At 47.6% G+C, this 26,470-nt stretch overlaps 9 protein-coding genes across 9 annotated transcripts; 5 read left to right on the forward strand and 4 right to left on the reverse strand.

Annotated features, from left to right (window-relative positions):
- Positions 1–668: 668 nt before the first annotated feature.
- EV420DRAFT_1485329 (uncharacterized protein) lies at positions 669–1,147 on the forward strand (the record flags this gene model as incomplete). Its single annotated transcript, XM_060470201.1, has 2 exons — positions 669–777; positions 894–1,147. The coding sequence occupies 2 exons, from the start codon at positions 669–671 to the stop codon at positions 1,145–1,147; spliced, it is 363 nt and encodes a 120-aa protein (XP_060324326.1).
- A 1,708-nt stretch (positions 1,148–2,855) lies between these two features.
- Positions 2,856–3,329, reverse strand: EV420DRAFT_1485330 (uncharacterized protein; the record flags this gene model as incomplete). Its single annotated transcript, XM_060470202.1, has 2 exons — positions 2,856–3,287; positions 3,327–3,329. 2 exons carry the CDS (start codon positions 3,327–3,329, stop codon positions 2,856–2,858), a joined length of 435 nt encoding a protein of 144 aa, XP_060324327.1.
- A 4,039-nt stretch (positions 3,330–7,368) lies between these two features.
- EV420DRAFT_1768823 (uncharacterized protein) lies at positions 7,369–9,471 on the forward strand (the record flags this gene model as incomplete). Its single annotated transcript, XM_060480992.1, has 2 exons — positions 7,369–7,816; positions 7,876–9,471. Exons 1-2 carry the CDS (start codon positions 7,751–7,753, stop codon positions 9,469–9,471), a joined length of 1,662 nt encoding a protein of 553 aa, XP_060324328.1. The 5' UTR covers positions 7,369–7,750.
- A 972-nt stretch (positions 9,472–10,443) lies between these two features.
- On the reverse strand, positions 10,444–10,701 carry EV420DRAFT_1578393 (uncharacterized protein; the record flags this gene model as incomplete). Its single annotated transcript, XM_060474560.1, has 2 exons — positions 10,444–10,598; positions 10,619–10,701. Coding segments are annotated over 2 exons (213 nt in total), but the record flags the coding sequence as incomplete, so codon positions are not given.
- A 115-nt stretch (positions 10,702–10,816) lies between these two features.
- EV420DRAFT_1485332 (uncharacterized protein) lies at positions 10,817–11,688 on the reverse strand (the record flags this gene model as incomplete). Its single annotated transcript, XM_060470203.1, has 6 exons — positions 10,817–10,846; positions 10,875–10,973; positions 10,994–11,016; positions 11,143–11,239; positions 11,292–11,442; positions 11,576–11,688. The coding sequence occupies 6 exons, from the start codon at positions 11,686–11,688 to the stop codon at positions 10,817–10,819; spliced, it is 513 nt and encodes a 170-aa protein (XP_060324330.1).
- Positions 11,689–14,626: 2,938 nt separating this feature from the next.
- Positions 14,627–16,611, forward strand: EV420DRAFT_1077026 (uncharacterized protein). The gene is made up of 2 exons (XM_060465688.1): positions 14,627–16,524; positions 16,582–16,611. The coding sequence occupies exon 1, from the start codon at positions 14,697–14,699 to the stop codon at positions 16,386–16,388; it is 1,692 nt and encodes a 563-aa protein (XP_060324331.1). The 5' UTR covers positions 14,627–14,696; the 3' UTR covers positions 16,389–16,524; positions 16,582–16,611.
- Positions 16,612–17,113: 502 nt separating this feature from the next.
- On the reverse strand, positions 17,114–21,381 carry EV420DRAFT_1768825 (uncharacterized protein; the record flags this gene model as incomplete). Its single annotated transcript, XM_060480993.1, has 23 exons — positions 17,114–17,340; positions 17,397–17,581; positions 17,639–17,759; positions 19,373–19,459; positions 19,512–19,602; positions 19,652–19,676; positions 19,729–19,786; positions 19,839–19,866; positions 19,919–19,978; positions 20,026–20,132; positions 20,189–20,228; positions 20,287–20,302; positions 20,354–20,365; positions 20,416–20,440; positions 20,494–20,531; positions 20,583–20,608; positions 20,657–20,682; positions 20,735–20,752; positions 20,808–20,817; positions 20,878–20,976; positions 21,025–21,038; positions 21,134–21,166; positions 21,211–21,381. 23 exons carry the CDS (start codon positions 21,379–21,381, stop codon positions 17,311–17,313), a joined length of 1,320 nt encoding a protein of 439 aa, XP_060324332.1. The 3' UTR covers positions 17,114–17,310.
- Positions 21,382–24,100: 2,719 nt separating this feature from the next.
- EV420DRAFT_1077090 (uncharacterized protein) lies at positions 24,101–24,978 on the forward strand. The gene has a single exon (XM_060465690.1). The coding sequence runs from the start codon at positions 24,232–24,234 to the stop codon at positions 24,820–24,822; it is 591 nt and encodes a 196-aa protein (XP_060324333.1). The 5' UTR covers positions 24,101–24,231; the 3' UTR covers positions 24,823–24,978.
- EV420DRAFT_1077064 (uncharacterized protein) lies at positions 24,979–26,237 on the forward strand. Its single transcript, XM_060465689.1, has 3 exons — positions 24,979–25,245; positions 25,300–26,064; positions 26,122–26,237. Exons 1-2 carry the CDS (start codon positions 25,135–25,137, stop codon positions 25,954–25,956), a joined length of 768 nt encoding a protein of 255 aa, XP_060324334.1. The 5' UTR covers positions 24,979–25,134; the 3' UTR covers positions 25,957–26,064; positions 26,122–26,237.
- The last annotated feature ends 233 nt before the right edge of the window (positions 26,238–26,470 follow it).

Below are 26,470 nucleotides of genomic sequence, written 5' to 3' on the forward strand. Positions count from 1 at the left end.
TAGACTATGCTACTGCATTCTCAGTCATTGAAAACGGGGGTTGTGAGGTCATTACGAAAGCGGCGGGGCTGTAAGGGGTGATACGAGGAAAAAGAGATGAGCATCGTGATGCGGAGCGAGCAGGCAGCGAGGACGGTGGTGAGGGTAGATATAGACAACATAGTTGTGTTCCCCCACTCAAAAAATGGGAGATGCATGAGCTTGGGGACTGTATGCGGGCTGCATGGCATGGTAGGGGTCACCCCTTCGTGTCCATTCTACGTAAAAATCCCTATAACTATAGTGGAACCACTTTTGTAATAATCCCTATAACTATAGGCCTGTCAAATTCATGTATCCGCTAGAAAGCGAAGTTATACGTAGCCATGAATTTTCACATGCAATCCATTTCTTGGTCTCTCCCCACCACGTGCCCAACCAATTCCCGCCTCGGGTTTGCCGCTCTTGCATTCCCTATTTACGGGTATCAGTAATAAAATATTTAGTATTCATAATTAAAGCATTGTAAAACAAACAAATATATATAAAATACTATATAATACAAAAATAAATTAACATATAGGCAGCATGGGCTAGGGATGAGCTAGGGAGCGATTTAGGGATCGATGGCACTAATGAACGTCATGGCGGGCTCGTGAGAGAAAATGGAGACCACCATCGGATCCCCCATGTCTTGGAGGACATTTGACGCCCAAACGGACGTCAGTGTTGCTGCCGTCGTTGGACGTCGGCGGCCCGATCTCCATCCTGCCCTCCTGCCCTCCCCCTTCCTCCCCAGTATGCTGCCCAGTCTCCCTCTACATCCCTAGCCTAAGATCCACCCTAACCCTCGTCGTGCTCGAAGTCTCCTGGCTTTTCCGTCGTCGTTGTCATTGTGGTTGTCACTGTTACAGGTGCCGTCCCGCTGCATGATGAGGTCCGATATGGAAACCCTAGTGATATCCTGTGTCGTCATCGTGCCGCGCTTGCGTGTCCAATGATGATCGAGGTCGATGCGCGTGTGGGGGGCATGGGATGGGTCGTGGCAGAATGTGGGTCGTATCGGGGCAATGGCAGGGGTGCATGGGTCACGTCGTCAACGTACAGTGTTGCGGTCATATCTGGCAGTGCTGCCTCGGGCGAGGGCTTATGCGTGGGGTGGGGATGAAATGATCACTACCCGGGGATCTTGGGGCTGCCGGATACGCCAAAAAGACCTAAATTTGACATGTCAGTATAAAAAACAATTCAAACGTACCATATACCCATGACAATGGGCAAACCAGATGAGTGAGAGGGCAGGAAAGGAAGTGGACGTGGTGGAGAGGAACAGAAAACGGTGCTGCACAGCCACTCGACCACGGTACGGTTGTGCGGTCCGGGGTGATCGACCGAGCGGAATGCATCATCGGGATGCTTCCACTGCTCGATGTACACTCTCCGATGCCCCAAAGTGTATCGGAATCTTGTATTATAGGTATAAGGATTGTGTATATATAATTTTTAATGCAACAGGATACCCTCATCTCATGATAATCCTCAATTTACATTGGTTGCTCCACATTTTAGGGCACTTGTAAGCAAATATCAGTTCTATATATCTGTGCACCATCTCAATAGGTATGTTTTTTGTTGAAAATGCAAGGTTATGTCTAGTATAAGTCAAAATAATGGTCCGATCCACCCTGATCTGCTTATAGTCTCACCATTATACCGTTTCATGCATAAGAAGTGAAAATGGAATCAGACAAAAGTTCACAAGCTCGTTTTGTGTACTACGAGTGTTCATAATATATTCACTTCAGGGCAGATCCATATATGCATTTGTATCATTGATAATTCACACAAGAAGTCTTTTTCTCATTTGTTATATCATTATTTAGATGCACATTGTGCTGCATACTTTTGTAAAAGTTGAATTCAACAATTGTCTCACCATTATTCACATTTATTGGTCGAATAAACATGAATTAAAGGCTAATTTATTGGCCTCAAATGTAAAATCATGAAATGTAGATATGACTATCATATTTTCGAGGTACAGAAAGCCCTAGGAGTACGGGACTGCAAGGGTATTCTATCCTACGCCCCTAATTGGGGTGCATCCGGCAAATTCCGACTATGGTGAGAGTGGCATTTTCCTGTTTGCGTATCAGTTGAATGACAGTATTTGCACTCTGTTAAGCATTTATATATCACATAAATGTATTCTAATTAAACCGAGCCTAAATAATCTGTGTGCAATGCAGAATTTTACCAAGCTTTCAAACCCAACAGAGCTGCTACTGCATTGGGAATGATATTTTCCCACAGTTTTATATGTCCGAGTACGCACGGACGCATCCAGCCAAAATAGGCTGCGCGTGGGTCGGGAGGCAATAGTAAATCATTAAATATTATTTTTCTGGGCTGTGATTTTTTTTTCGGGCCCAAGCAATGAACACCGATCCAGTGCCCGTGGACCCTAACTTGGCAGCCATATGGCAACAGTTTCTGGACCTAGCTAGGGCTGGCGAGACTGCTACAAGGGATACATATAATTAGGAATCAAAAAGTGATGGCATCCCTACAAGATACGTATCATTTGACATTACTATAGTTATAGGGAATTTTTGTAGCGAATGGACACTATAGCCTCTAGGGGTCCATGTTGGACTAGGAGGGGGTGGGCAGTAGCGGGCGCTAGGGCGGTCCTACAGCCATGATTATGGGCACATCCGAGACGCTGTACATTTGTCCATCGATGCCCCAATGTGCGCAGCAGTGTTTGTCGTTGTCGGTTGTCCACATCCCGAACATCGTGCCGCGGTCCCTCCTAATACTTTCCTGCCCTTTTCCGCAACTCTGCATCATCGACCGACCTCCCCATCCTATTCCTACACTCCAGCATAGCTCTGCACCATCGTGGATCCCCTCCAGTCCCTCTCGTGGCTGTCTTCATCCAGTCTGTCATCGTCGCTGCTCCGCTGATTTTGCATTGAAACGTTCCCACAGCTGCAGATGGGGGGCGATAGTGAATACTCCTGCTTTCTGGTGGTCGTTTTCATGTGCAAATCCCATGTACCACGGCGAGTGGTGCCGATGTGGACGCTGGGGTCGTTGCATGATCGAGATGGAATCGAGGCTGGCTTTTTCTGCCATGGCGCGTGTCGGTGGGCATAATCGTCGCTATTGATGATGGAGAGTGTGTCGTCAGTCGTTTGGGGCTGCATAATGTGCGGCCTTGTGAGAAGGCTTACGCGTGGGGTGGGAGGGGCAGTATGGTCACTATCCGGGACTTTTGGGGCCACCGGATGCATAAAAGGTATCTAAAATGAAGAGTAAGCAGCACACTAATAATCACATACCATTTTACATCTGTGAAAGGCTTTTCAGCGAGCAAATGGGTTATCGTCCATGGTGTTGGCTGCTCGCGAGACCGTATGGGTGGGGGATGTGGATGCAGTGGGCCGTGGCAGTGTCCCGGGCAACATTACATAAGTTCGCATGCCAAAAAAAAAACATTCGCTGGCTAGGTAGATGGTCCCCTACAATGAGCAAGCGTCGACATCACAGGTCTACTGGCTAGGCCAAATATACGATTCCTAAAATTCATGCCTGAATTCGGGCTTCGAAATTACACGGAATACCAGGAAAACATATCCTGACATATAAAACCGGAGGAGGGAATGATTTGACAGATGTGAAATATGATCAGACCGAAAATAGAACTCACATCAAGTTCTAGGCAGGTCATGATGGGCACATTGGAACACGATATTGAGCAAGGATGATTTGGAATCCTGGCGGTGTTTTGAAGAACGAAGATTACATGCAACTGGGTTTAAATCCTCGAATCAAGAAAGGAAAGTAAGGACAATTATTGATAAGAATATATACATAAAGGGCAGTGGAAACCGATAGCCGTGAAATGAAATGTACATAAATTATGACACAATGTTAGTATGATTCCCGAATAGCAAAGTGCGAACAGACAGACACATACCGGGTTTTGTCCTTACGAAGCTCTGCTCCTTCAAGGGAACGAAGTTCTCCTTCTGAGGGTATCGGCACAGGAAGAATATTATGTTCGATATTCTTCACAAAGAGATCGTTTGCGGCGAGACATGATGAGGATCTCAAGCAGGGGAGAGTCGGTAGCGAAGGAGGCAGACGACGTCACTCTATTCCTTTGGGAAAGACGACGCACTCACAGGGAGGGCGCATATTGGCTAGACATGGCTACGCATGCAGGCTTGCTCACCACTATCGAATGGCCGGAAGAACTGATCGTAGAAGACGTCAAACGCATTCTGGCTCGGTTCGAGAGAGAGGACTGTCCATCGAGCTCTTTTTTTGCTGCCTTTACTTGTACCATTCCCGGTTGTTATATATCGAGCACTCCCAGCGGAATGACGCTATACCAGCATGATTCACCGCCCTCGCCTTCTATAACCAGCTCCTCAATGTTTTGGGCATACGAAGACCCCGCCCCGGAGGCTCTTTTCTTTCGTGCACTTACTGACAGACATGAACACGAAGCGTAGAAGGCGGAGAGACGAAGGAAGGGACTCGTGTATGGATGTAGGACAAAATCCAGTATATGGTCAAGCGGAAAGGGTGATGCAGAGGTACGGATGGTACGAGGAGGATTGTCGGTGCGGCGGACGGTGTAGGTTTGATAATAGAGTGAGCACAGAGAGAGCGCAGGCACATGCAGGAATGCCGGGTAATAGACGGTGATGATCCATCGTCGTCGTCGAACAGAGACAGAAATCGGAGGGAAAAAACGCTGGTGTGGCCATCCAGCGACGCATATAACTTAGCTAACCTACTTCTCCTCATTTGTGGAGAAACGAGTGCTGACCCACATTTGGTACAGTGCGCACCAAAAGCTGAGTGATGGCAACAACATGTAGATAGAAATCGAAGGCTGCAGAGATGGAGACGGTGTCTTCAGACTGATGAGGTTCCTTCATATATGACGGTAGTTACCCATAATGACTTAAGGATCCCGCACGTCAAAGTCACAGTCTACGTCGCGCAGAGAAAATGACGCAAACCCGGGACACGAGGAGAAATGATGTGACAACAGTGAGAACTTCTACTTGTAGGACTGTATTTCGCACAGGACGATAGGTGCGGAAAGGAGGAACCTGGAGATACGCACTGATTAGTGTATGTTTCTCATTGCTTCTTATCCCGATGAGTGAGGAACAATCCATGTTATGGATATTGGGTATCTGTTGATTCGGTGCATGAGTCAACATATACCGGTACTCGGCCTTCTCGGTCTTAATACTGGCTTGCTCGTACTTTCTCTTGTTTTCTCTTACTTTCTACATTCTTCTTACTAATGCTAGAATGTTATGGAGCATTGTATAATAATAATGACTCGAACCTTTCCTTAGTATTTAAACTGGTAGATAACATTGTATTAGAAAGACTTGATCAATCTACTACTTCCAGTACCCTCACACTGCGTGAACCCTCAGTTACGCCTAGCGCTTGCTAAACAACCCATTGGATATGCCTAGCGCTTTCCAATACCAACCCGAAGGTTACGCTTAGCGCTTGCCTTCACCCTCGGCCCGTAATAGCTTCGCGCTTACAGGCCTTCTATATCGGTAATTGCTCCGCGCTTACCGGCTACTTCCCTCAGTAATTGCTTCGCGCTTGCTGATTTCCTTTATTTTGCAAACTGGACCGCTCAGGTCTCCTCACGAACCCTCGCCGGAATCCATTATCTTCTCTAACGACGTACATCATTCCTAATTAATCTTACCTCACTTCGATCACTACTCCTCGCCTCGTGCTCGCATCTCCGGATTTCGGCAGATCCATAACAATCCAACACTACTGCCTCTCTACCTCGGGTTCTTGCTCGGTGAGGTAACAGACGAAGATCCCATTTCGTTGGAAAAGGACATGGCTTCGGCTTTGCCTCTTCGTCCTTCAACTTTGACGCGCGTGGCCGTGTACGTATTTGCTCCAGCTAATCTCGCCTAAAATTCAGATTTGGAGCACGGTTGGAAGGAAGGGGAGGATTCGCATGTAAGAAAAGCGTTCCCGAATAATTTGGCAACGAGAAGTAGAAACGAACTTCTTCTCAACTGAGCGCGATATCTATGCCAGCCGTGGAAAAATAAACCCTGGGTTGGGTTTTGTCGACAGGTATATAAACAGAGGATCATCTAACGTCGATCCAAGTAGAGAATTGCCGTGGTTGGTGGAGAGAGAGATGGGAAGGGGGTATATGTCGACTGCAAAGGAAAACCAGAGCGGGGTTGTATTAGCGAGAGGAGTAGGATATGTATCCGTGCAACGTTGTGGGTTTTTTGACTGATGGGTAGAACGGGGCCCAAATTTTCTCGGTATAGGAAGGGGAGGGAGGGGAGGGGGATCCTGATTCTTGAGACGAGAGACGAGAGATTATCATTATTTCGGCAGCGGGGACCGAGGGCGATATTTACGAGTTAGTCTCCCGAACTGAACGGAACATATTTGATGGATGGATGGGAGGGAGGGGTAGGAGGAATGGAGAAACGGGGGAGACGGTGAGGCACTTAGAAACGGGATCTGGCGATGTTGGGATGGATATGGGTGCTGGTGAGAGAAGTGTATTTTCCAAAGGGTGAAGAACAATATACCTTGGGATATGACGCATCTCGCGGAACACATCAGAGGGAAGGAGAATCGTTGCCGCTGTGGCCTTTCCTGAGTCTATGATGGGCAGGGTACTCAGCCGAAAGGGAGGGTCGACAACTTGGATGATCGTGTGAAGAGAGATGCACGATAGGGAAGGTCCGTGAGAATGAGAGCAGAAATCGTGCATAGTGGTTCACAAGGCTATTTTTACAAGATGATACAGTGTAACCGTGACCACCGAAGTAACCGAAAGTCCAGAATACCGGCTGTCGTAAAAGGGTGAGGTTATCAAAGATATGATCAGAAGGACAGAAAACATAGGTCATTGAGGGGACGCCAGATACGCCGCAATATTTACATGAATTGAGGATCGGGGGACAGAGAGCAAGTTGTAGACGGGGGAAAGAAATCAAGAAGACAACTCCGATTCGTAGGGCAGCGCTTTGCACCGGGGGCCGTGGAAATTAAATTTCGGAAGCATCCGTGGAGTAAATGAAATTGACGTCATCACGCATGCAACGGCATCAATTGCCGTCAAGGGCAGCCAAAAACTCTAGATTTCTGATTTCCCTTTCTCTCCCACTCTTTTTTTTTTCATGCACGACGACGACGACGTTCCTCCAACGGCGACACACTGCCACGACGATGACGCCAGTTAAAGCTGGAGGACGGTTGATGAAGAGGATGTCGACTATTTTTAGCAAGCCGTCGTCGCAACGTGTGGAACGGGTGGAGGAGTCGGTGTCAGAGGCTGAAGAAGGAGGCGGAAGTAAGGTTTCGGCGTCATCGTGTCACTCGTCGATGGATGATATTCGGAGGCCTTCTGGACTCGGGCCGTCGATCGAGGACCATACTAAGCATGCGTATCACGTCCAGGTTCCGCCCCTCCCACTAAGGCTTTGACTTTTCTACCATCGACCGATATTACTCCACACGACTGCGTCGTTCTCTCCTTTATCTAGCTATCTGGCTACAGTTGTGACTTCAAATAACCCATACACTAGACGTGTATGGAAATTCGACAATTAAGTGCGTTCTCTTCTCTCGTTGAAATTTAGTACAACGTGGCTCTAGGAACAGCACACGACGCAAGGGCACGGTGCTTCTTTTTTGGTAGTGCGAATTGTTAAACGTGTGATCCATCATGACCTCGTGTAACCCTCTTTCTACTACCGCCACCTCCAGGAGTCATCAAATAACTTTAACGAAGGTACAGCTATCCGATTTCTGTTGTCTTTTGCCCTGTAACTCATTTTCTGAAACTCGCAGATGTCGTCAACGACTAATCCTCCCGATGCCTGTCCTACATGTGCTTGCTTCACGGAAACAACGTTTTCAGGCCACGAACGTTCACCTCGTGTCTCAAAGCTGTTGAGATGCAACGATCCTCCGTCTGACGGAGAACTCTCCGATTTCCAGAGCACCGTCAGGAGCGGCCCTGGGCATCTCGCAGACCTTGACCAGAAGATAGTGCATGCCAAGGAACACCTTACTACGCTAATTCACGAGCGTAGCGTTCTTGAAGCAAAAATCGATGATGCTCGAACACTATCTTCTCCTATACGAAGATTGTCATCTGACGTTCTCCGCGCCATTGCTCTCGAGACCATCCCTTCCTCACACGAGGTCATGAATTCCACCTTGCAGCGATTCGACAGCTGCAATAGTCTCGATAGCAGGGAATCGCCCTGGACGTTGGCGCAGGTCTCTCATAGGTGGAGGTCAACCATTGTGAACGCACCGGAGGTGTGGTCATCCATGTCACTAGTGATCAAACACGATGACAAACCCACAATAGTCGTCCGTCAGATGTTTATGACTGGACTCCGACTTGAGAGATCTAAATCTTTCCCTCTCACTGTGTCGCTTTCAAGTTCTCCAGATGCAGATATTTCTAACCATCCCTTGCTCTTTCTCATTTCCACGCGCTGTTCCTTAATAAGAAACCTTCGCATCGGCGCTTCCCTCATATCTTATCCGGTGTTCTCATGGTGGCGAGGACGTTTTGATCAGCTCTATAAACTCAGTCTTACATCGCCGCCTCTGCCTAATCGGGGGCAACTGTCATCGGGAGGTGTAGAGTCTGCCATTGACGTTTTCGAATATGCACCGAAGTTGAAAACTGTCGGCCTGTGGATCAGCGATGGCCTTCATTTTTCTTTCAGATTCCCATGGACTCGGATTACTCACCTTGGCATTCAAATTTTTGATCAGCAAGATATCGATATCCTTCGACAATTGAACAATCTGAACCATCTCCATATTGCATATGGAAAGGGTGTATTCGCAGTCCCTGCAGATCATAGAGCCATCTCTCTCCCGGATCTTACCTTGTTGACCCTCACGTATCGATATAGAAGGCCAACACCTTCCCTTCCCTTACACCCCGAAAATGACCAGATATTCTCTTTGCTTTCTATCCCCAATCTCACTGATCTGAGTCTCATCTACCGTAGAGGATTCAGCGTTTCCCCCGCCATACCGGCGTCCAACACGATTACAACGCTAAAACTCGAGTTTAGCGACGAAGGTGACGACTACCAGGCTCTAACCATACTGTTCCAATCCCTCACCAATCTACGCCACCTTACTATATCGTCTCCCTATGACATTCCAACATTCATTATAGTATTAATGCTGGTACCCCTGCTTCATCTACGAACCCTCGACTTCCGCCAATTGACCATCACTTGTGAATACGCCATGTTCGTTCAGATGATCAGGGCTCGCAGGAAAGGGAATGACCTGAGTATAGACCAATTGGAGAGCGTGTACCTTCGTTCTCCCCTTACCCTCAGCGACCCCTACACTAGTATGTGGCAGGATCTAATTGACGAAGGGTTGAAGGTCGTGTACGGGAAGTGACAGGAACCTCTGCGCTTTGAACGTCCGGAGATATGAATCATTGCATTCTCTATGTAATGTACCCTTTAAAATTTGGGGTGTATAATAGGATGGCCGTAATCACATAACTGTATCGCGCTCTGTTTTTACTTACTATTCCATTGGAAAGACGACTCGCTCGAGTGCAGGACACGTTTTGGCTAAACAGGCTACGTGTGTACGCTTTGCTCATCACCATTGAATGGCTGGAGAAATTGATCATAGAAGGCGTTGAACGCGTTCTGGTTCGCTTCGTGAGAGAGAACTGCTCATCGAGCCTTTCATTCGCTGTCTTTTACCGGTTCTCGTATGACGAACACTCGGAGGGACTTGAAGTGCGGAACGACGATGGCACTGCGGGGTGTCTTTTCTTCTGTGCGCTTATTGACAGACATGGAACACGAGAGAAGGATGGGTGGAAACAGGGACTCGACTGTGGAAATTGGACGGAAATATGCGTAGGTTGGGCGCAAACGGTAATAGCCACAGGATATCTTTCGTGAGGCTAGCGCGTTAACGTTAGGATCGGGCACTAGAAATTCAGCGTGGTCACCTGCGTGGTACCACGCGTGCGTGGCGCGTGGCCACGCACGCCACGCAAGTCATTAGTTGAACTTGAGTTGAACTTGCCTTGACAGTACATATATACTGTGTGATGATAAGAATACTTCGCTAAACATATCCTTTTATCTATTTCTCATTCATTGGTAAATTGTCTGCAACAAATAGACCTTTGTTCGAACATATTTCAAACCAATTAGAGTTTTTAAACCTTCAAATCTCGATTTCTAGGTACTATTGTATCTTCCATGAGTGTATTTAGGATTATAAGAAAGTTAAATATCAAAAATTAGGTACCCTCTCATTTTGCCAGCTTGAAGTTATTAATCCAAAGATGTCGCGACACTATGAACATCAATTCAACGTTGCCTTCGTATCAATGGTTCCTTGATTGCTCCAATACCACCAAACTGATCATTTAATTTCCACAAGAACGATCTTTCCTTAAGTACGGATATACCTTGGACCACGCAACCAACCACGCTTGCGTACCACGCAGCCACGCAGCCACGCAGCCACACCACGCAGGCTGACCACGCACAGCCACGCTGACTAACCACGCAACCACGCAGGCACCACGCAGGCTTCGCATAGAGACCACGCCGGCCCATATAAGGTTACCCTCAGAAAGTGCATCCTTTGTATAATTGCCTCTTAATTGGCTTGTTTCTTCGGTGTCATTCACATCAAATATAGAAATCCATATTCCTTCTCATGTTGTCCTCTTCACTGTAAACCCCACATTGTGTACCTTATTACTTATAGCTTAGCAGACCACCTCTAAGGCCTTTTTATACTGTTAGGATACTCGTAAAATTATTTACTTCAGCTACAATACTTTTGATGTTCTTAAACTTCGCAATCCAGTTCGAAATTTTCATGATATTGACCATATTTTGAAGTGTTTCGATATCCCACCAAAGCTGTCATATTTAAATCTTACAGGCATTGACAATCCAGCTGATTCTACGCAAGGATTGACAGAAAAGAACGGAACGCGTCGACTCTCGAGTCGCGTTTGATGGACTTGATCAACTTTTGATGGGAGTCCGGCAATTTGTCAACCACGCTGACGACCACGCAACCACGCACCACGCAGCCACGCAGCCACGCAGGCTACCACGCAGAATTCTTCTTGCCCGTTAGGATCCGAAAGATCCCGCATGTCGATTTTGCCATAAAATACGCCCTGAAAAGTGCAAAGTGACAAAGAAACAGTAAACGTCCTAGCGACAACATACGTGGAAGAACTGAGGTATGAGAGTCACCGCATCCACTGGAGTCTGGAAATGGCGGAATGTGACGCAGCTCTGACACCAACTCTTCTGCACCTCATGCCTGGATTTTCTTCGACTACGCGTCACTGTTGTTTGACCCCGTTGTATCAAATATCTGGCATGTCAAGGGTATAGTGCAAAACTGTCTACGTGACACAGATAAATCCGTGAGAGAGGAGCGCAAAAGCACCGTAGGAGAAATGATGCGATGTCAGTGAAAACCTTTACTGGCAGAGCTGTATTCGTACAGTTGTTTGGCCGGTGATAGGTGCAGAAACTTGGCGAAACCTGAGCACAGGACCTCAATGCACCGACTACTGTATGTTTCCTGCTGCTTCTTTTTCGCACCTTCTACACACATTGTAACGGACATCCGAAGAGACTGGAAGTGAGGAACAATTCCATGCCACTGCCCTTTCCTTTCTTGCTTAGGTTCCTCCTGCCATCTACCGCCAGGAGATCCAGATTGAGAGTGCTGAAACTGCGAAGATTGGCGGTTCTTGGAAAGAAACGGGATATATAACAGGCAAAGACCCCCGTTTTCATTTGAAAAGGAAGGAAGGAAGGAAGGGTACCTGATGCACATGTGGCAGGCGGCCCGACCCGCCTTCGGGTTTCCTTCCGACTTCAACTGTGGTGCCCGCGTTTCTCTCCAACTAACCCCCACCCCCCCTCCGCTCCCATAAAAATTCGGATTTGGAGCCCTGACCTCGCATCTTCATTTTTCCTGCCATTCATACGACCACTATTGATTTTATTCTGATAGAGTCAACAGCGAGGATTTGACTTCTGATGGGCATGTATGTTATCCCTGATTCATGAATGTTGGGCGAGTGTGCCCTTGAAACCATGGATATACCGCTGGGTGACAAGGTCTAATTGAGGTATCCTCGACAAACGCTGAACGTGTCTACATTATAATGGAGGGATTTTCTTCTCAGACATGATTTCCGGAGACTGGAGCCCTGTTTTTATATCAGTCAAGTACATGCGTGCGAGGTGGGGAACCTTGTAGACGACTCCTTATTGAAAGGGAATTCTTCCCGTGGTTCGAGAGGCCAGGAAAAAAAAAAGTGGACGTGGATCGAGCGTGCTTGATTAGTTTTTTTTTTTGCCTTGTCGCAGTGTGGTGGTGGCGACAATTTGTGTTTGGACTACTTGAATTAACTCCTCTCGATCTGGAGAAGAGGGATCAGCCCACCCTCATTGGCGTTCTGGGTATTGAGTATTCAGGGAGGAGGGGAGGAGCCTCAAATATTCTTACTTCAGACGAGACGAGAGATTGCTGTGGGAGTGCCCGCGAAATCTATAGACACATAGCGTATAGATAAAGCTACACGCGGGCGATTTTATATCCACTGAATACGTCCGTACTTGTCCACACCACAGTAAAAATTTATTTCGGAGAACAGCTTAGTGTGAAAGAGGATTACATTACTCGCTGGCAAAGCACGACTATAGCGATGTCTACCTGAGAGATATGCGCCTCGGAAGGAAGGGGAGAACCGCGCTCGAATAACTGGGCAACGCTTGAAATATCCATCAGAGTCGAATGTCGAAAGAAGTATATACATAGAGACGGCCTCTTCTTCTTAACTCCCGAGTTGTTCAGGGACGGAATGAAAAGAAAGTCCCCATGCCCGCCGTAAAAAATAAACTCTAGGCTTCGTCGACAGTAATATTCGAGGAAATCCAAACAGCTGGGAAGCAGAGCTGCGTATAGATCCGTCTAACATCGGAACCCGTCTGTGAATTTACCGTGATGGTGGAAGAGTGGATGTGTTTAAGAGATGAGAGGGGGTGTATTGCGACTGCAGAGGAAAACAATTGTCCATGGCGCCCATATATGGACCACGAGGCCGAGTTTGAAGTACCGGGGTCGTTTCGCAGGGGTATTAGTGAGAGAAATTGGATATACTTTATATGTATCCTTGCGATGACTTGTAGGTCTTTGCCTTCTGTTCGCGACTAGGGATAATTCCGTTGAGTACCTGATGACATGTAGAGCTGGATCCAGCTTGTCTTTAGCATTTTCGGGATTAGTATCCATTATCCAGGAAGGTGTCCTGATTCTTGTTTGGAGAGATTATCATATTATTGCGGGGAGACGGAGCGCGATATCGACAGGGAACTGTGGTTAAGTAGACAAGTCTCCCTAAACTGAACCAAACCGAATTTGGTGGATGGATGAGAGCATCCTGTTTAAAAAAGTGAGGAACAATCCAACCTGGGCAACAGACGGAAGATCCCGTTTCGTTGGAACGGGAATCCTTCAACTGTGATGCTCTGCCTAGGCCTAGAAATACAGAGTTGGAGCATGGTCGGAAGGAAGGAGGAGAACTCGTGCACCCATCGAGAAGTAGAGATGGGGGGCTCCTTCTCAACTGAGCGCGATATCCATGCCCAGCGTGAGAATAAACCCTCTGCTTCGTCGACAGTTTTATAAACCGTAGTGTATCCGTTGGATGACTTGTAGGTTTTTTGGCGATTGAGGACGATACCCGATGATAGGTAGAGTCTATTTTCCGTATAGGCAGAGGGAGGGGGGTCCTGATGCTTGAGATGAGAGACAAGAGATTATCATTATTTCAGCGAGAACCCTAGTTAGTCGCCCCCGAACGGAACTGAACCTGTTTGATGGATGGATGGATGGGCCCAGCGTCTGTTTAGTCGGGGTGGGAGGAATGTAGAGACGGGGAGATGGACGGGTACCTCCTAGCAACGGCATCTGGCGGTGTTGGGATGGGTGCTGGTGAGAGAGATGTATTTGCGAATGATGAAGAACAATATACCATGGGATATGATGCGTTTCGCGGAACACATCAGAGGGAAGGAGATTGGTTGCCGCTGGGGCCTTTCTTGAGTCTATGGCGGGTGGGGAACTCATCCTGGATGATCCTGTGAAGAGAGATGCACGATAGGGAAGACCACTCAAGTCCGTGAGAATGAGAAAACAGTGGTTTACAAGGCTATTTTTACAAGACAGCACGGTTTTGGTATAGACAGGCTCGTAACCGTAACCACCGAAGTAACCGAAAGTCCAGAATACCGGCTGTCATAAAAGGGTGAGGTTATCAAAGATGAGATCAGAAGAAGAGGAAATGTAGGTCGTTGAGGGGGATGACGCGATATTTACATGCATTGAGCCAAGGGAAAGAGAGCAAGTCGCAGAGAGAATTGAAGACTCCGAGTACTTTGCGGCGGGGGCCGTGGAAATTAAATTTCGGAAGGATCCGCGGAATAAATGAAAGTGACGTCATGAGGCATGCGATCTGTATCAACGGCATCAATTGTCGTCAAGGGCAGCCAAAACTCTAGATTTTCCTTTCTCCCACTGTCTTTTTTTCATGCAGGGTCTCAGAGACCACCATGTTCCTCCAGCGTCGACACACTGCCACGACGATAACACCAGTCAAAGCTGGAGGACGGTTGATGAAAAGGATGTCGACTATTTTTAGCAAGCCTTCGTCGCAACGAATGGTGGAACGAGTTGGAGTTGTGGAAGAGTCGGCGTCAGAAGTTGAGGAAGAGGTCAAAGTGTCCGTGTCGTCGAGTGAGTCATCGATGGATGATATTCGTAGGCCGTCTGGGCTCGGGCCGTCGATTGAGGAGCATGCAAAGGTTATGCATGCGTATCGTGTTCAGGTCCCGCCTCTCCCTGCATACCGCCCGCCAAAACCACTGTATGATACCCCGCCTTTGCCAGTGGAGGTGCTGTCTGCGATACTCTCGTTCCTCCCGCGCACGTCGGTACCCGCACTCGCCCTACTCTCTCGTGACTTCCTCTCTGCAGCCCAGGCTGTGTTATACGGCAACCTGGACATGGCAGGAGTGCAGAACCCCGACGCACTGTGGGTATTCCTCGTCACACGACGAGACCTCACATCGCTCACACACTCTCTTCACGTCCCTGCATGGCCATCACCGCAAGCTCGGATGTACCTCATACCACGCGTCCTCGCCCGCATGGACAATCTCCACTCCCTCGTTCTCCCTTCCTTCGATCTCCACATCGTGCGACACCACTCTGCGTTTGGTCTGCGTCATATAGAGTTTGGCAACACCCACCTCTCCGGGCAGGCCGAGGCAGACCTTCTCACGTGGTTGGATGGCCAGACTAATGTCATCTCGCTCCGGTTTCCGTCCCTGCTTGAGGATGGCGATGACTCGCCACCATCTACGCCACTTCCCACCACTCCGACGCGTACACGGCTTCTTTCCGCGCCCACCACACCTAGTCGGCTGTCTCTATTTCCCATGCCTCCGCTATCCCCGCTACCACCAACTCCAACTCCGACTCAGGATACATTCACGCATCCAGCGGCCACTCTTCTTCCTAATCTTACCACGCTGCATGCCCCGCCCCATCTTATCATGCTCCTCGCACCCTCTCGTCCTCTAATCGACGTGTCTATAACTATCTCCACCCCAATATATGCAGGTTTTCGTCCTACCTCCACCCTCGAGTCCCTCCCTCCCTCCGTCCGCCGTCTCCGCTTCGTGTTCAAGTCCGTGGGTAAACGCACAGAAGAAAAGACACTCCGTAGTGCTGTCGTTGTATGCCCTAACATTGAAGAACTCGAGATCGAAGGCGAGGGTGGCGAGGTGTGTTGGGGTAACGTCGTTCCCCACTTTAAGGCTCTCCGGGTACTGGTAATGCGTAAACCGGGGATCGCACAAGTGAAAACGGCGAAGGAAGAGCTCGATGAGAGGTTCCCTCTTCCAAAACGAGCCAGAACACGCTCAACGTCCTCGACTATCAGTCACTCTGGCCACTCGATGGTAGTGAGCGAGCGTGCACGCGCAGCCCGGCTAGCTACCGCTTGTCCCACCCTCGAACGCGTCGTATTTCCAAACGGAGTAGAGTGGCGGCGTCCGCCTCCTTCGCTACCGACTCTCCCCCGCTCGAGATCCTCGCCGTGTCTCGTCACAGACGATCTGTTTGTGAAGAGGGTTAATCCAGGCGTTCCTCCTCTGCCGCCCCCTCCGAAGAAAGTGGTTCCGTTGAAGGAGCAGAGGTTTGCGAGGACGGAACCGGTGGAACGGGGGTTTTGTCCTTGATGACAGTGAGGATGATGATTTGTTCTTCAAACCCAGTCCGAGGAAGGAGAGTAGCTCGCTGCAAGGATGTCGCGAACAAGTCGAGGTTGATGTTCAAGGTGCTAGGAAGATGGTCATGGCGCTTGTATAGCACTTCGTGCGTACTCGTTCCTTCCTCCCGCTATTCAAGAATTATGCTAATACCTCCTCATAGCTCATCTATCGTTACCCTCAAGGCTATCGCCTATTCATGTACATATACTTATCCCTATCTATCCTTACCTTCCTTCCCTTATTCGCGGATTTATACCCCAATTACCGTGCTATATTCATTCTTCGCCACTTCGCTGTAAACGCCTTTATTCGAGACCATCCCTGATGAACTAGCCATTCCGAAAAACCAGAGATTATGCCGCAACCCAAAAACCCGAATTGTGCCCTAACCAACTGTGACCGCGAATTCCGACTTTCCTACTCGTTCGTGCTTCTCAACGTCGACTCCCTGAGGAGGCCGTATGTGAGCGAACGCGAGGATATGGTGGGCGTGAAATTGAAAGAAAAACCCCCTCCATTGCCCTTGGTATTGAAACGGGGGGAACTTGCCCTCCACGATGGTTCGCGGATTCGTCAGTGCTTGGTGGCGTGGTATTCCAAAAAGAAAAGAAAAAAAGGCAGCTAAGACACAAGTTCAGGCCCAGGTCCCGCCTTTACGCGAATATTCGTTCTCTCCCACGACGCGCGCTAACGGGCGGGTGGGTGGGTGGGTAGTTCCTCACCACACAGACACGTCTGCCTTCTCCACATTTTTCGAGCACGGCACGCTGACCACTTCTATCTCGCCGCTCGCTAGGGTTTGGTAAATGACCTTTTCTCCTTCGTTACTACTTACCTTTTTTTCATCGCAAGTATGTATCCTCATAAATCATGGATTTATACCCAGTGTTCACCTCGACCGTAAAGGGTATCCTTCTTCCTGGCGAGTCAAAAGCTTAGTATGGAAGGTACATATGCTTCTACGCTAAAACGGACCTGGCACCCAAATTCATCTCCACGTTCGATCTCGAACTTGAGGGTGTGCTGGAACTGCGATGGCGTAGAGGATGTCTCTCTCTTTTTCTTTTTGTTCCCGTCTAATTGCAAGGCTGTCATTTTCATAAGTGCCAAGATAACTGCGGCGAAATTTGGTTGGCTAACTCGGCTGTGTCCTTTGTAAGCTAAGAGAGAGGCACTGTTTAATATAGATACAAGTCAAAGTTCTCCGATCCAAAAACCAATGAAATCCTTTGCGCCTCGGGCACTAAAACGAATATGAACGTTTGTCGAGAAGAACAAAACCGGATCTTCAGCCTCGGCCAAAGAATCATCACCAGGCGTGAATCTGAATTGCTGTCCCTAAGGAGGAGTCAACGGTGGTGAATTGAAACTAGGTTTCACGGTGCCAATACGTACGTACGTGCATCGCGTTTAGATACGGGGAATGAAGTAAGCCTAATATTTTAAGTTGATGGCAGGGGGAGATGAGAGACGGGGGCAGGTCAATGGGGAGTGGACGAGCCACGATGAGAACGAGGACACTCCCATGCATGCACTGTGGAGTGAGTTGGATTCTAAATGAAGGGACGAGTAGCAAGCCCTGATATCACGGCACAGCTGGGCCCCATTAAATGACGTTCGATGGGAATGCAACTTCCACGCGTAGAGAAGGCGATGATGAAATCGGAAAGTGCTGTCACTGACAATACGGTCTATATAGTAAAGGGGAAGGGGAGATTAGATATCCTTGTATCTGGGGAAGAGGCAAATTCGATAATATATTTTTTTTCGGGTGCATTGTGAGACTGAAACTGTAACTTGTAAGACGTAAGAAGAACCATGGCGCGAAGAAATGACTTGAATAACTATGGAAAGTTCTTCCGTTGAAGGAACAGACGTGGTTGAGTGGTGTTTTGACCTTGATGATACGATTTATTCTTCATCGAACCGAGTCGGAGGAATGAGGGCAGCTCGGTGCAAGAAGTCAAGGTTCTAGGAAGATGGGTCATGGCACTGGTATAGCGTTCGGTATGTTGCCGTTTCTTGCATGATCCATCTCGTTATTTAAGCATCACGCTAGTAGTGTCTCGTAGCTTATCTATGGTTACTCTGAAAGCCATTGTCAATATACTTATCGCTATTTAATATTACCACCCTTTTATACCCAATTAGTATGCTGTCTCCGTTCTTCATTCCTTCACCATAGACTTGTTCAGCATTCTTCATTCTCCCCGCTTCCTTGCGGCAAGCCAAAAGAGAGGAAAGTACTAGCAGAAGGATATACAAACTATGCGACTTTGGTAAAAGGTTCGAAGACCCACCGAATGAGAATCGGCGAGCAGAAGGGAAAAGCGCACCTGGCTGTTTTCGCTCCATATTCAGCTGTGCGGTGATATCTCGCTTGTATTCAGATAGGATGAATGCCGTCGACCGTGTGTGTGTGTGTGTGTGTGTTGGAATTACTGTACTGGCAGGCATTTCTGTAATAAATCGATAAACACTGGAAGCGCATCGGCCATCGTTCGATTCTCCGAAATGCCGGCTCCAAGGTGATGAGACATAGTCCTAGTATGTTATATGTTCCCTAATGAGGCAGAGTAGTCCCTCGTCATGCGAGGATCTGTTCTTGACGGCAAGTCGTAAACTACACGTCTGTTATATCCGAAGTGATGGTCATACTAGAGCAATATCACCCCCCCTTCCTCCTTCCCTCCCGCGAGAACCTTTTCTCGTATGTCCTAAACCTGGACGTAGCTCGTTGCTCCCACATCCTACCTAGACCGCCGAGGCTACGTATCCGGTGAGTGAGAAACTTTCTCGTGCAAGTTTTTAATCATGGATCTCAAGCGTAGCCTTTAATAATTAATAGATTCGAAATCACCCGTGAACTTGGGGCCATTGATATGCCATATTATCTCTCCAGTCGTGTTATGAACACGATTTATAAATACAATTCACTACATAATATTTACCGACCTAGTACTATTATTCATTTGAACATCGAGATTCTCCTTTGCGCGATGCAAAGAAGAACTGCTCTCCATCGGAATACTGATGTGCTGAAGAATAAATATCAGATCAACAAGGGACAGCGATACAATGTCTACATACTGTGGCTTCAGTACCAGAGTTGTGACATGTGAGCGCCGGGGCATTTGGTTCTGACGATGCATCCTTCATCCGAGATTTCCGGGAGTTTAACCTAGGAATGCTCGGTTTCCAATGAGGGTGAACGACAAGTCAACACGTACATGGCAAGTAGTGAGTTGATATAAACTGCGACATGTTAGATTAGTCATGAATGCCAATAAAAATATTGAAGGCCCACGTTTTGGAAGGATTAAAGCAATGCCATAGAAAATAAGAGTATTCGGCCACACCAGGTACTGTAGTTCAAAGTCAGATTGTCAAACGATATCATATGATAATCTTCCGTACCGTGATTAGAATTAGTAAAGAGCATGCGCTTTCTGTTTGTGAGTTTCCGTGTAATTTAGAATCCAAAGAGTCATGTGTACCTTGTAGCCAAACCTGAAATCACACCGAGCCGCATCATACCGAGAACCATGTCGGATGTTCTACAATAGCTTAATGTAATAATGCATCAACAGTACGAAATACTTACTTGGAGAAGCCGGACACCTGCCTGCTTTTGTGCAAGTAGTAGCACATAGACAATGCAATGATGAAATCAGAAACCATTGGGATCGAGTGAACGATGTATACTGATCCCTGGAGGATACTTCAGGTGACATGTGCATTCATGCTCATATTCATATGCGGCGTACCTTCAACCTTGGTAACGCCTGGAAAGTGGATACAGAGTACCTATTCAGAATGATATAAGCCTTCGCAACAAACTCACAGAGGAAAGTGGTTTTGTTACATATTTTGGACAAAATCTAATTATCTCGCGTGAGAGAAATACGACTGAATGGTGAGTGATAGCTTACAAATTCCGTTTCCTGGATACATTGTGAATCAAACTAGAGAGGCCGGAGATGTGATCGCTCACCGACAGCTACTGTGAATGTAAGAACCTGCCAGTGTATTGTTAGGAACAGATATATTCGTGCCGATGGACAGTGCACACCACAATCCAAGGGAGAATTCGATGGAAATAGCGGCCAACTATAAAGGGTTGGAGATATGTTTGTCATAAAAAATGGGGAAAACACGAACGTTTCCAGATCCGAATAATGTATATACTGTGTGATACATCAGCGAATATGTGTGGGGCCAAGTTGGAAACATACCCTTGGACACCTATGATGATGAGGATCTGGGAATGCAGATCTCAGATTCGGATCATATCAGAAAGATATATGACAAACAGCGGTCAGTAAGTGAAGCTAACGATATAGCATGGTGATTAGGCGCTACTCTGACAAAGGAACCAAGATGTACATTAAGGCTCCTGGTTCAGGAAATTCAGTAAGGTTCACAGAACGTTCCTAGAATTTGATCCCTTACATACCAAACGATATGATGCAGCCCATCATAGTTCCCGAACAAGTCGATTAAATAATGATACATGGCATGGGTATTCAGCACAACATGAAGCGCATCAAGGATCCTGGGTAACCATCATGGAAATCGTGTCTTGAAATGGACTCGTACGTACCACAGTATGCCGACCTGATGAATGAGGTAAATAAATCCAAATTTTGTCGGATATCTGACTTATGGAGTATCGAAGTATCCACCAGTCGTCAGGATATTTCTTGTAATACCTGGCGACTTGTGTAGTCGTTATTCCGAAAAAGCTGTTACGGTAGTTAGTAAAGAGAAAGGCGAGGACAAATCATACTTGCATGGCGGCTATCGTTGCACAGATGTAAGCTACCCCGAAAGTCATTCCCAATGATGGAGCAGCGACTGAGAGTTGCGATGACATTGTAGGGTACGAGAGCGAAGACAGGAGAGATAGAGCCAAGAATTTGGGAGAGCCAATCTCTTTATATCGCCCGCAGAGAGACATTGATGGAACAACAAAACAGTCTTCTCTGCGACCTTGATGACGGATATCTATTGGACACAGCACATGGAAAAGGTACAGGGTTTCATCACCAACGTAGAATGAATCATGCAATATCAAGCATAACGTTACCGGACGTCCGATTGGCGACAATATCACGCTTGTCTGTTCATCTCATTTGCATTCATCAATATAGACATCTCTCGGGACTGGCATCGAGTCGGGTTCAGATTAGCACCTGATTATCTGGACTTAACAGCAGGCTCAGATGATATTCATCTCGATGCTTACCCCAAATCTCGTGTTACTCGGTCCGAATTGGGGTATATTCATTAAAGTCCCTGCAGTTTTGAGTTTCTAGGTCAGAGACAATCCCGAGCACCGACAAACCAAGCGTGGAAGCCATTTATCAGGATCCTACGTGGTAGCAAATCAAAATGATGCACAGAAACCGCAAAAAAGGTGATGTATGCTCTTCTTCCTCCTTTAGATTTGTAGGATTCCGGGACGAGTATCCTCGCAATGTTATATTACATGAATATATGTTCCTCGCCGAGCCATTTCAGTGAGGAGGTAATTCAATGATGTCGAACCAGAAGCGCGCTTCTTTCAAATGCACACCTGGTCTAAAAATAGATGTGAGAATTGTTTCGGATAGAACCCCTTAATTCAGACGCTCAAAGCTAAACATAAATACATGCTTTCACCTGTTGCTCTAGCTGGTTGGTGGGTAGCGCTGTCCTAATCAGCACAACAATAGATCTTCTTTTCTACTATACCTGACGATAATCAAAGGCAATACCGGTGGTTTCGAGGCGTCGGGTCGGATAATTACCCTCCATCTGCGGGAACTAGACTGGTGCAGGTTTATCCCAACTCCTCTCATTAATATGGAGGCTCGTTCCCAAGATCATTTGGGAAGCGCTGAGAACTGAGGTGTTCCGAAGAACGAGGTCATGGCCCTGTACGTACCATCGACGGATGATCTTCCTTCCTATTCTCGCAAAAGCAATTCTCTAGCCCCAATCTTTCATTCATGTACATATTTTCATCGCTATTTACTCATTGCTACTACATATCCCTCTGTATGAGATAAGCGCTAGCTTCGAGAACCCAAATTGTTAGGATGTGGACCTTGTCGCTACATGCACGCAAAGAAATGAAATGATACAAATCAGATACAGGCTCTTCCCCCTTCATTGTATCTGCATGATTCCGAGACAAGCATCCCCGCGATGTTTACATGTATGTCCCTTGCCAAGTTGTTTCAGACTGAAGAGGTAACTCGGTGATCATTCGAACCAGAAGGGCGTGCTAGCATGGTAAACACAAGATTCGCTTCGAAAACAATGTGAGCATCGTTTCCTTGGAATCCCTCGATCTAGACGCTCGATGATGGACTAAAAATATAGGTTGTCACTTGTTGCTCTAGACGATTGCCAGCGGTGCATAAGATGTTGTAGTCAGGATACAAAAATAGACCATCTCTTCTATGATACCTGATGATAATCCACAGCAATACCGGTGGTTTCAAGGCGCTAGAATGTCACCTTGCCACATCCCAAATGAGATATCTGCCGAAAGTCGAGCACTTGCCCTCGATCTGCGGGAGCTAGACCAATGCATATTTCGTAAAGAGACGAATGATTTTCCTCAGGTATAAGCCGAACGAATAATGCATACTCACCTACTGAAAGATAATATCAGGTCTGTTAGTAGGTAAATGGTCGAATGAATTGGTACGGCGCAATTCGCCATTCTGAAATTTGAAGAAAATATCCTGTCAGAAAAAAGGAAGATTAGACGTACGGATAGTAGATGAAAGCAAGAAAGAACAAGGAGGCGACGAAATACGACATTGAGGTCAATACTCCAATGCCTGAGTGCGAAGTTGTAGGCGGGGTTAGCCGGAGATACTTGCATTCGAAATACAAATACCTACACGCCGTATATTTTGTTGATTTTAAATATGGAGGAATGTGAAACTGCTCCGAAACGAGAATAGACGCGGGGGGTATGGACCTGGTGGCGGAAAGTCAGGAATCGCCTGTAATCGGGCCGGTCCGGTAGTCACGTGTATCAGGCGCCCTTCCTTTTGAAATTCAAATTTTGGTCTCGAAACGGGAACTTCGTCTGTTACCTCCTCGCCGCTCGATGCAAAGCTATTAGTGGAGTCGCGTTTCTCTCAAACACAGTGGTTACCAATGTCTGCAGACTCATCTCACTGGGTCCTGATGTGTAGATGTCCGGAAGAACTCGAGGTAGAAGTCAGGGGTAGCGAAGAATGCTGTGGTGTGGCACTGTTCCTCGTTTCCGGACCGCCTAGGCATTGGTTATAGTGCATTGATGAGGTATGAAGAAGAAGAAAAAAGTAGGAAAACACTCACTAATCGGTTGATCAGTGCTCAGCAGGTTGACGTATTGCATTCAGGTCCTGCCTCTCCCCGCCTACTGCCCCCCAAAACCACTGTACAAAATGCTGCTTTTCCGTTGGAGGCCTTATTTCGATTGTCCCACGAACCTCGGGTATCGCATTCGCACTGCTCTCCTACCACTTTCTCCGCACTGTGCAGACAATCTTGTACTCTGACCTTGACATGTGGAACGTTCGGTGACAAGACACCAAATCATCGCAGCGAGTAGTGGAGCAAGTTAGAGGCGCAGAACAGCCGGTGTCGGAACTGCGTCACGCTCCGCTTTTGCTAGTGGAGGTGGCGCGAATACCGCTATCTTGCGACTTACTCTGTATTGAGCAGGCCGTGTTGTATGGCAACCTCAACCTGCAGAATGTTTGGGATCGTAACATCGTGGATATTCTTTGTCACATAGAAGAACCTCACACTGATTCCCTGCATGGCCATCACCGTAGACGAGTGCCTATCATATACCCCGCGTATTCGCTCGCATGGACCTCTGCTTTTTATCTCTCCCTTCTCTGATCTCTACATCGTGCGCCATCACTCTGCCTTCGGTCTTTATCATATCGAGTCTACAAACACTTGTCCCTCCGGGCACGCCGAGGGTGATCTTCTCACGGGGCTCGATGGCCAGAGAAAATCCGTCTCACTGCGTTTCTTTCACTATCCAATGACGACGATGGCTCACCAACATCGACACCACTTCATACTGCCACTACGTGTACCCGCCTCCCACTCTGAGCCCGCTAAGCCAAGGCGAATCTCTCTTTCTCCAGTACCACCGCTACCACTGACTTCAATATTGACTCAAGACGCGTTCATTCTTACAGCCGTTACTATGCTTCCTAATCTCACTAGTTCGCACGCCCCACCACACTTGATAATCCTCCTCGCGTCCTCTCGTCTTCTGGTTGACGTGTCTATCACCGTTTCCACCTTAAATTATGCTGAACCCCATGTTACGGCCACCCTCGAATCCCTCCCTGCATCCGTTCTTCGTTTCAGCTTTGTTTTTAAGTTTGGGTAAAGGCACGAGACACTCCGCTGTGTTATCGTTGCCTGTTGGTAATGCATAAGCCGGGGATTGCTTCAATGAAAAAAGGGAAGCAGAAGCTCGATGAAAGGCCCGCTCTCACGAAACAAGCCAAAACATGGTCGACGTCATCAACCATCAGTTACTTACGCCACTCGATGGTTTTCGATGGTTTTAAGTGAGCATGCACGTGCAGCTCCTTTAGCGAACCTGTGTCCTGCCCTGGAACGCGTCGTCTCTCCCAATGGAGTGGAGTAGCACGGTCCATCACTCACCACCGACTCTTCCCTATTCTTGATCCTTACCATGTCTCACCGCCAACAATCTGTTCGTAAAGGAGATCGATGGTATCGTTCCTCTTGTATCGGAGCAGGTCGAAGTTCTGGAAAAAATGCTGATGGTACAGGCGTAGTGCTGGTGCATATCAATTTCTCTGTTCTTGCTATTCAGTATGTTGACAACGCCTTGTAGATTATTTACTGCCATCTTAGCAAAGCCTACGTTCTGTTCTACCCACCGTCACGTTCACAAGCATCTCTTCGTATATCTGCGTTTTTATTGACATTCATCAATCTCAGACTGCTCCTGCAGATCTCGATGTCCACATCGTGTAGAGCGCCACCATTCTACTTTTGGTCTACCGCAAGGCCTGAAGCAACTCTACGTTACCATCTCCGGTTGTATCTCCGCTTTCCGTCTCTTTGCAATGACGATGATAATTCGCCCTTGCTGACGTCACTTCCCGCCACTGCCATGCATCGTCGCATCTTACTCATCTTAAAGTCCGTGGTAAACGAAAGGACGAGAAGATGCTTCGCAATGCCATCATCGTCTACCCTGACATCTTCAATTGAAGAATCTAAGGTAGTGGGTCAGGGCGGTGGAGTGATAGTACACGTGGCTCATCTAGCAATCGTGTGCTCCGCCTTTAAACATGCCATGTTCCAATGGCATAGATTGACACCGCCCGCATCCTTCCCTCTCAATACACTCTCCCTCTCGATCCTCATCCTGTCTCACCGCCGAAGATTTCTTAGTGAAGAAGATCGATTTCGGCATCCTCACTGCGCCACCACCTGCTCAGAGGAAACTCGTTCCCCCAAAGGAGCAATTTTCTGTCTGGCCTGACGGCTACAGTGACAACGACCTGTTCTTTAAACTGAGTCTAAGTCGGTCTCTGCTAAGGTTGAGGCTCGAGGTATTGGGAAGATGTCGATGATGCTGGTATAGCATCCAGTATTTATCCATTTCTTCCGTATTACTTTTAGGGATCATGCTGACAATTCCTCGTAGTTCGTCTATTGCTACCATCACAGCTGGTTTATTGCTTGTTCATGTATATCTTCTCACCGCTATTTATCATTACTGGTGGATTTATACCTATAGCATGCTATCTTCCTTCTTTGTTGCTTTCTAGGGTGCGGGGTGTCGTTTCGAGATCGGATCGGAACAGGATTGCCCGTGTTCGCTCCCCCGCGGTTAGTTCTTGCGCTAAGTTGTAATTTCGCCTATACTCGACCATGGAATGTTCACCAGCAAAGGAGGAATGCAACTGGTCCGGCGAGGGCTGACGTCGCATGGTAGACCGCGTGTGTTGGAATGCCTATACTGGCAGCCTTAGAATGATTTCAGATGACCCGAT

Source organism: Desarmillaria tabescens, assembly GCF_030435595.1.
Source record: "Desarmillaria tabescens strain CCBAS 213 chromosome Unknown EV420scaffold_64, whole genome shotgun sequence".
Classification (NCBI taxonomy): domain Eukaryota; kingdom Fungi; phylum Basidiomycota; class Agaricomycetes; order Agaricales; family Physalacriaceae; genus Desarmillaria; species Desarmillaria tabescens.